The sequence below is a fragment of the Chenopodium quinoa genome, unplaced genomic scaffold, assembly GCF_001683475.1.
Source record: "Chenopodium quinoa cultivar QQ74 unplaced genomic scaffold, ASM168347v1, whole genome shotgun sequence".
NCBI lineage: Eukaryota > Viridiplantae > Streptophyta > Magnoliopsida > Caryophyllales > Amaranthaceae > Chenopodium > Chenopodium quinoa.
In genome coordinates this window covers 1564098-1574086 of record NW_018744137.1, presented here as the reverse complement: position 1 = coordinate 1574086, position 9989 = coordinate 1564098, and the positions used below count along the sequence as shown (strand labels likewise).

General features: G+C 35.7%; 2 protein-coding genes across 2 annotated transcripts; both read left to right on the top strand.

Moving 5' to 3' along the window:
* Positions 1 to 1905: 1905 nt before the first annotated feature.
* LOC110693058 (caffeic acid 3-O-methyltransferase-like) lies at positions 1906 to 4709 on the top strand. The gene is made up of 4 exons (XM_021870184.1): positions 1906 to 2446; positions 3026 to 3336; positions 3491 to 3555; positions 4220 to 4709. Exons 1-4 carry the CDS (start codon positions 2019 to 2021, stop codon positions 4523 to 4525), a joined length of 1110 nt encoding a protein of 369 aa, XP_021725876.1. The 5' UTR covers positions 1906 to 2018; the 3' UTR covers positions 4526 to 4709.
* A 3052-nt stretch (positions 4710 to 7761) lies between these two features.
* On the top strand, positions 7762 to 8445 carry LOC110693107. Its single transcript, XM_021870231.1, has one exon. It carries the CDS (start codon positions 7762 to 7764, stop codon positions 8443 to 8445), a length of 684 nt encoding a protein of 227 aa, XP_021725923.1.
* Positions 8446 to 9989: the final 1544 nt, after the last annotated feature.

Below are 9989 nucleotides of genomic sequence, written 5' to 3'. Positions count from 1 at the left end.
CTGCCCCCCCGGTTCGGCAGCTTGCCGAAGATATGTTGTTGATCAAGGTTCGGATCCGGCCCGTTATCTGCGGGGGGACCTAGACTTCCCATGTCGGGATCAGGCTCAGCAAGGTACCGGGGAGCGCTGAAGACGCAAGGGTGGCCCGGATCTGTGGGTGCCCTAACCCAAATCCATTGACCTCTCCAGTCCTTGTCTGAAGAGTCGTTCGGCCACATGGTTAGGTACTGGGGCCGGGACTCAATCTGGTACCACCCAGAACCATGGCTTCCGTGCCCACTTTGAATATTTGACACTAGCCGATGAAGCTTTTTGAAGCAGTGCAGGTTCGGCACATACTTGAAGAACTTGCAGACCCATAAGTATGTCATCACCCTTCGGATGCTGGTGGGAGTTAACTGACATAGGGAGATATTGTAATGGATCAGCAAGTCTCGGACGAATACGTCCAAAGGGAACCTCAGCCCGTACTGAAGCTGTCTTGTGTACACCCCCACATACCCCGGGGGTGGACGATGGATTCTATCGGATGCCGCGGGCATTCGGCACCAATACCCATCAACTTCAAAAATGCCGTAATGCAACTCAATTTGCTCGGCAAACCGATATTGTTCGGCATTCTCCACCCACCATGAGTAGGGGCGGTTCTTTATCATGGCCGAAGCTACTTCGGCATTCTCCCACTCTGAAAACCCGGGGAGGATATCCCAAAGGACAGCGGGAACTTCATCGTCCCGTCCAGAAGCGCTCGGCCCCTCCGTTCTCTGAGGAGGAGCCGAGGAAATTGGAGTCGCCCTAATCCCTTCAGCAGGGTCAGACTCTGGCCTTTGTCCATTCCAGGTCCCAATCCTGTTCCTAGGATCGGGAATTGTCCTTGCTCTTCTTGGATCACGGGCTCTACCTCTAACTCCTCTTGCCATTGATTATTTCGAAGAAAAAAGTCGAAAAAAAAGGGAAGGAGTTCGAATTCGAAGAAAAATAAACTGAAATCAAAGGAATTTACCTTAATCTGAAGCGAAAGTTGTCGATTTACGAGTTCGTAGTGGCAAGTCTCAGTTTCTAAGCTTAATGCTCGGGGAATTTGCGAAGTTTTGATGCGGGTTCTTGGTTTCTCTCGAGAATTCTGGGTTTGTGTTGGTGAATAAGTGAGGAGAGATGACACGCCTCTGTTTATATCTCCAGGAATGGGATACGGGGAGTCCGCGTTTCAATTTCTCTTAAATACCCCACTAAGTAACCGTTAAACACACGACCTTGCGATTAAACTGCCCATTATCCGTCCAACTTCCACCATCATCCGCCTTAACCGTTGTTATCTCATTAATTACGGTTTAAATTCAAATTTTTGGATTAATTAAATCATTTACTTCCCTCCTTTTCTGAATTAAATCAAACCCGACCCATCATCCTTCCAAATCGGGTCTGGGGGGCAAGTTGTTTGGGTCCAATTTAGTCCAATTGGGCCTAGGCATTAAATGATCCAATTAAAAGCCCAAGGTCAAGGTTCAACTCTCCAATTGTGCTAAAGTCAAAGGTCAGCCCTCAAAGCAAGCCAATTGGGCAAAGGCCCAACCTCTCCATGTATGAAGAGGTATAAAAGCCATCAATATTCATACATTAGGGGAGGGATTGATAGATTCATATATTCTCATATATTCAAGCAAAGCCTCAAGCAACTAATTCTCTTGCATAGTGTTCTCTTTCTACACATTGTACTGACTTTAGCATCGGAGGGGCCTTCCTCGGCAACACCCCCGAGGCTAGTTTACGTGTGTTTACTGTGCAGGAAACCTTCGGCCCAGCATAACTTGGACCGAATCCAGTCTTCTCCGTTTCAGCGGACCTTCGGCAAGGTCCCATTGTTTTCACCCGAAACAATAAATATTGCTAAATTCATAGGAGTAGAATCACAATTTTCTTACATCTTGCACCTACATAAATCATTAAGACATTAATACACTCTTTATTTTTCTCTCCTATCAAACTACCTAAAAATTTATTTTATCACTTCAAAATAAATGTCTTCATCCAAAATGCAAACCCAAAACGGGAGAGTACATGATGAAGATGAGGAAAATAATGCGTGTTCATTATTTGCATTGTCTCTTTTAAATTCTTCAGTAACTCCAATCGTACTACAAACCATCCTTGAGCTCGAAGTTTTCGAAATCATCAAGAAAATCGGCTCTAACGGAGGCCAAGTTTCTGCCACGGAGATCGTGGCACACTTGCCCGCCAAGAATCCGGAGGCGGCCACCATGCTAGACCGCATGCTCCGCCTCCTAGCTAGCCACTCCATCCTCACTTGCACCACCAGGAGCCTTCCTGATGGGCTCGTCGAGAGGTTCTATGGCCTAGCTCCCGTTTGTAAATTCTTGATTAAGGATGACAATGGTGTTAGCTTGGCTCCTTTGGCTAGTATTTCCAAGATTATTATTGATAGCAGGTATTTAACGTAACACGTGTATCTTATTAAATTATCTGCTTTTAACAATATCTGTTAACTAGAGTTATTAATCCTTAAAAACATGCGTTGACAACCCCTTATATGAGAGCCTTTTGAGCTTGAAATATAAATGTAGCATTGACCTCCTCATTTTGCTCTTGATACCATTTTAAAGAACTAACTCAACTAAAAACTCAAGTTTTGTAGTACTGGATGCACATGTATTTGATGAATGGGGTCCCTTGACCCCACTTGAAAATGATAAAAGAAAAAATTTACCTTTAAAAGTTACTTGTATTTTTATCAAATGACCCCATTAAAATTTATCAAATGCTATTTAATCCTGTTAATATTTTTTCTGGATCTGCAGCTCATACTCTATCAATAAACCGTGTATATAAAGTCTTAGCATCCACAATAATTTAATAACGAACATAATAATAAGATAAAAATATGAAATAATCTTATAAACATCACGTTTATTATTCAATAATTATAAACATATGCTTCCTCCATCTATCTCTAAAAATACTTCATGTTCATGCTTGAACAATAACTATCTCATCATATTTATTGCAGCTATCAATTAAAGGAGTCAATTTTGGAAGGAGGACATGCATTTGAAAGAGCATACGGTGTGTCACACTATGTCTATAACGGGCAAAACCCGGATATGAATAAGAAATTCAACAATGCAATGGCTAGTCATTCAACAATTACCGTGGACAAAATCCTTAAAACCTACAAGGGATTCGAGGATCTCTCCTCCTTGGTCGATGTTGGTGGAGGTAACGGAGCTACTCTTACTAAGATACTTTCAAAGTATCCTAATGTTCGTGGCATCAATTTTGATCTGCCTCATGTCATCAACGTCGCTCCACCTTGTACAGGTATGAAGTATGAAATGATGACTAGGATCATATGTAACCATCACTCGCCCTTATGGCTCTCTAAAAAAAAATTAAAAAAAAATTGAACATACGGAGTTGAGTAATAGTAATATAATTATATAAGCTAATATACTTGCGAGATTTTCGTGTACAGGTGTGGAACATGTTGGAGGAGACATGTTTGAGAGTATTCCAAAAGGTGATGCTGTCTTCATGAAGGTGAGTCTCTATTCAACAAAATAATTGTTATTAGTTATTGTACTAGCTGTTAAATGTTACTCCGATCCATAATATGTATGTAGGTATAAAAAAATTCATCAAAAATTTAAGTCATAAATCTTGACACCTTACTTGTATGACCTTGATAAAACAAGTGCTTATTAATACGTTGATTAGTAACTCTTATAAATTTTACTTAAAGCTACTTTTACCTCAAAAGTTAGATTTATTAATTTATAAGATCTTATAAATTTAAATGTAATAATTTAGTAGTGTACGTACGTAACAATGTTGTAGAAATGATGAAATTAAAAACTATACGTCCTCCATTTCTCAATATATGTATCATTAGTACCTCATGCGATCCAAGTTTAATTTTTTTGGCTAGGTGTTCTAAGATTTGTGACAGAATATATGAAAAGAAATTTTATCGCAATTTTGGATATATTATGTGAGTATTGTATATTTATCTTTTGAGGTTTATTAACCCAAGTTATGACTCATATTATAACCCGTATATATGTATTGATCAATGGAAATTAAATCATTCCAATTTGTTTCACAAAATCTAACATGGTATCAGAGATTAGGTTTTAGATCCAACTATAGCTTCTGCAATTATACTTTATTTTACTTTTTTCTCTAAAGTATGGTAATATTTCAGTGGATATGTCACGCTTGGAGTGACGAGCAGTGCATAAAATTCCTGAAGAACTGCTATGAAGCAATTCCGGATGACGGAAGAGTAATTGTTTGCGAGCATGTCCTCCCTGAAGAAGTAGAAACCGGCCATGCCGCGAAATTTGCGTTTCAATTCGACACGATAATGATGGCTGTACCAAATGGGAAAGAGAGGACTAAGAAAGAGTTTCAAGCCTTGGCTAAAGCAGCTGGGTTTAAAGGCTTTAGGGTTGCTTGTTCAGCTTATGATACCAAAGTCATGGAATTTCTTAAGAAGAGTGCGGAGTAGCTAGTTATTAAGAGCTTGCCCTCCAACGATAAATAATTTTTAATTTGTTTATCACATGACAATTTTGTAAACATATAAATAATTTTATCCAATCACGCCATCAACTGTGGAGAACCCACATTAATGAAAAAGTTATTGATTTATATATGAAAATGTCAATTAATAAACAATTAATTTTTGTTTATCACTAAGAGAAACTTGTATTACAAATTACTTACACTTTGTATTTACATGCATATACCTTTTTTTTTTTGAAAGAAATTTACATGCATATACTACTAAACTGTTAGTTTTAATTGCACAATGCATCAGGCCACTCGTGTTCATAGTTCGCGCTTAGGTTTTACATGGAATAAATAGAAGAATGTATGATTAGATTGAAGTCCGGGCGGTTTGTTTGAATATTTTAAAATAAATTTTTTTATATATATATTTATGTGCTAAAATTTGTTATATATTTAGATAAAATTCCTATATCAAAAGATAATATTTATATTTAATTAATTTAAATTGGAAAATCTCATTCGCCCATTTTGCTTGTGTGTCATTTAAATTATTTAATTCTAAAAGAAAATAATAATATCGTATTTAATTGGATACACTAAAATGTGTTACCCTACCTTTATATATATAATATATATTAGATTGTCGATGCGGTCATTTTAATGTTATGAGCACATTCATACATGGTCAATTTATAATTTTGTTAATTATTAAGTTGCGTAATTGAAGTTTAATATATAGTTTGAAATAAATGAATAGTAACACAAATTAAGTAACGCTAAGTAAAAAAAAAATGCTAAGTATAAATCTGAAAAAAATTCAAAAATAAATAAATAATATAAATCTGAAAATTAAGGAAATTGAAGAGTGCATGGATTTTTCTTGGGGAGTATTGGTCAACTCTGCCTTAGCTTATATAACTTGGGGAAATAATCCAAAATAGCATGTATTATTATGAATTAGAAGAGTAGGTAAACTTATACAATATGTCGAGGTATATTAAATAATCCGGTGGTTGTGAAGATAATTTGGTCGGCCATCACACATGAATTTGGATTTGAGAATTTGACAAATGTGTTAAATACTTATATTTCATATACTACGTATATAGACTTTATCATATATATAAGTTAAATCTTTAAATTGTTATCTCCTTATATGAGAAAATACAAGTTTATCTCCTTAAATAAATCAACAGTTTTTTTATTAAACTTTGTCCCTAAAGTTGTTGATATAATTACGAACATGCTAACCCAGATATTTTCTGATTTATTTACGATTTTCCAACTTGATAAACGAATTTTGTTTATCAATTAATGTGATAAATTAGAACTACCTTAAAGGTTATTATATACACCCGGGTGTACCGTACACCCATGAGTATTTGTTCTCATTTTAATAATTGTTTTTCATTTTATCATCAAATGAAAATGAAGAACAAAAACTAACTTTAAATTAGTTGGGCATATGATACACCCGAAAATATATAACAAATTCTAATAACTACCTCGTTATTTATTTTAGGTAAAAAAAAAGTAGCTAGGTGTGTACATTATGTTATTATACACGTTATTATAAGTACTCTTTATTGAAATTGAGCATGCATAAGGGCACAAGGCTCTGGCCTTCTTCTTTAGAGATGGTACCTTGTACAGTTGTACATGACTACATTGATTTGACATCATTAAAAATCTTTTTTTTAGGTAATTGGGTATAGCCAATAGCTTATGACAAATTATTTATGAGAGAATAGCTTGAATTGTATTGATGATCTTGGCTAATATTTATAGCCTAAAAAAGATAACCTACACAATATAAACTCTATCATATAAATTTTCATAAATCTATCTTAGAATATCACTAAGATATTTTATTATCCTAAATATAATATCATAAGATCTATATAGAAAATATATCACAATAATATATTTTCCTATATTCCTAACACCCTCCCGCAATCGTAACGGCAGTAACACAAACGTTACGATTGAAAATTCGCACTTTGTTGAAGTCGATCGAGTTGCACCTCTCTATTGATGTCGCGTTCAAATTTTATTTTATTTTTTTTATTTAAAAAAACGAACTTTTGCTACCACGACCCTTTGCTGGTGTCCATGGTCTTCTGTCACGGTCCTTTGTTGGTGTCCGTGGTCTTTTGTCACGGCCCTTTGCTGGTGTCCGTGGTCTTCTTTGCCACGGCCCTTTGCTGGTGTTCGTGGTCTTCTTTGCCACAACCCTTTGCTGTTGTCCGTAATCTTCTTTGCCACGACCCTTTGCTGGTGTCCGTGATCTTCTTTGCCAGGCCCTTCGCTGGTGTCCGTGATCTTTTGCAATTTTTTTTTTGTTTTTAATAATAAACAATACGCCAAACATGGCTTTTCTTCATCTCCATGGAGATGCAATAATGGAGGAAGCACACTCAAACACTTCAACCTAACCAAATCACATATGATCATTCATATTGATCACATACACCAATAATGACCCACGTATCACATGGTTATTCCATAAAAAAAAAGATAAAAAAATAGAAATTTCAAAGAGCAATACTTTTGCATAGCAGAAGCAAATTTATGAATCCCACCGGTGGGTTTAATATTCTAACCCACCGACAGGGAGAGTATTTGTGTGAACGGTCCCAAGATTTAACCTGCTCTTGATACCATGACAAATTATTTATGAGAGAATAGCTTGAATTGTATTACTAAGATAGATTTATTATCCTAAATATATTATCATAAGATCTATATGAAAAATATATCACAATAATATATTTTCCTATATTCCTAACAGCTTCACACAATAATTAGCACCATTAATTAATACTCTCTCTATTTCATAATTATAAGCCTATTTCTAACATTTATTATTCACGTAATAAAGAGAAATTAGCTTCTAATTATAAAACGGAGGGAGTACTAAAAATAAGTGAATTGACCAAAGTCGTATAAAAAAATAATAAATAAATAAATAAATAAAACAAATTGTGTTATGAAATATCTAATTGTGGATGACTATTATCCCATGTACCATTTAGAATACTCTAGAGTTGGGTATTTGATCTTATCCGTTGATGAAACTCTAGATATTATTCATGTATATATATCCCGTACTGGATGGCAGAATATAACAACGAACAATATATTTCTCTCTCTCTATATATTTCTCTTCTATATTTAACACGTTATCAGCACCACTCTCTACAACAATCAAGATCAGAAAACCAGTGAATCATGTCAAACCTTGCAAAACTCGAATTTGTTGCTCTTGATATTACTGGAAACAACTACCTGTCTTGGGTGTTAGATGCTGAAATACATTTAGATGCAAAAGGACTTGGTAACACTATCAAAGAAAACAATACAGCAACAAGCCAAGACAAAGCTAAAGCCATGATATTCCTTTGCCATCACCTTCATGAAGGCCTTAAGGCTGAGTACTTGACTGTTAAAGAACCACAAATCCTTTGGAGTAATCATAAGGAAAGGTATGACCACCAGAAAACAGTGATATTACCAAAAGCTCGTTATGATTGGTTACATTTAAGATTACAAGACTTTAAGTCTGTGAGTGAATACAACTCAGCCATGTTTAGAATTACGTCACAATTGAAATTATGTGGAGAGAAAACCACGGATGCAGAAATGTTAGAAAAAACATACTCTACTTTTCATGCAAACAATGTTATCCTGCAGACACAATACCGTGAAAAGGGTTTTACAAAATATTCAGAATTGATATCTTGTCTCCTTGTGGCTGAGCAAAATAATGAACTATTAATGAAAAATCATGAATCACGCCCAACTGGCTCTACTCCATTCCCCGAAGCGAATGCGACATCCCATAGTGGGAAAGAGCAAAAGGCTAGAGATCACGCCAGCAGTCGTGGTCGAGGCCGTGGTCAAGGTCGTGGTTGATAGCACGATAAAATACACGTTTTATATGCCATATTTATATGATATCTGTCGTGCTTTCTTCCTACAATTGCTTATTTGAGCATCATATTATTATATATTTTCAATATTGCTCTCCTCGGGTTCTTTTTCTGTGTTTTGTAGGAATAAGTTGTTGTTCGAGTTGAGCTACGAATTGACGATGATTTTGTGTGACAAAGTGAAAGGAATTCCATTCAAAGAGCTAAATGGCAGCTTACTCCGCAGCCTACCTGCGGCCAAGGAAGGAGCTCTGCAGCCTACCCGCGGCCAAATAATAATTAGCAATTGGAGAATGTTTTGGTTAGATTTTTAGAGTCCTAATTATATTCTAACTCCTCCAATATCTTTGCCTATATATAGTGGATACTTAGGGTAATTAAAGGGGGGGTCGCCACTTTAGTATTGAAGGAGGCGTACCTCGATCGTCATGCATTCTAGCAGCAACGTTGACATTTAGTAGTTATTTCCTTTTCTTTTGTTCTTCATTATTTTTAATTACTCTAGTAATTTAGTTTAATGATGTCATTCTTGCATTCAATCTTGATTCATATGTCTTTTGTTTGTGAGTAGATTATTATTCTAGGGTTAGGTTTAACCCTAGCCATGATTAATACTTGATTTACTCTTTTAAATTCTCAATTAATTCTTATATTGTTCATGCTTAATTGATTGTGCTTATGCCAATACTAGATTAAAAATAATTGGTATTGTTATTATTCCTTTGTTTTAATCGCAACGAGAGTTGGGTTTTAACGGATTTGAATAGATCAATTAAGGGTTTGAAGTTCATCATGAAAATAGTTGAATGGATGATTAGGATGTTAGAGTAATGTGCTTACTGTCTCTAATTTGCATGATTCCATGAAAATAGGCTTGATTGTTATTAGAGAAGCCATTGATAACTCGAAAGAGACCTTTGGTACTATTAGGGATTACTTTTCCTTGTGAACATATACTTAATTGGTTGGGGTAAGAATTAGTCTTGTATTGATTATGCTAGTGGTGATACTTAATTCTAGATGTTTTTATTATTTGATTTTCTTGCTTTAGTAGTATAATATTTTCAACCTTATTTTGATTGACTCGACTAGTTTTAGTTCATAGTAATCCAATATTGATACTACCTTCTCTGTGGGATCGACCCTGACTTACCCTACTACATATTAGCAGGATAGTTAGGCTTTTATTATTTTTGTTAGGTGTGCGACCGCTTATCAGTGGTCGCGGCCGCTGACGTGGATATGGTCGTGGTCGAGGTGGTCATTTTAGGAACTCATACCCTCACCAGAAGTGGGACAATAAAGATGGAAGTAAGAATGAAAAGGATAAAAATGAAAATATATGCTACCGTTGTGGAGGAAAAGGTCATTGGTCACGTGTGTGTCGCACACCAAAACAACTAGTAGACCTTTATCAACAATCAATCAAACAGAAAGGAAAGAAATTGGAAACAAATTTGGTGTATGAAGATGGCGAAGGTGATTTTGATTGCGGTGATACAACTCACCTAGAAGCAGCTGATTTCT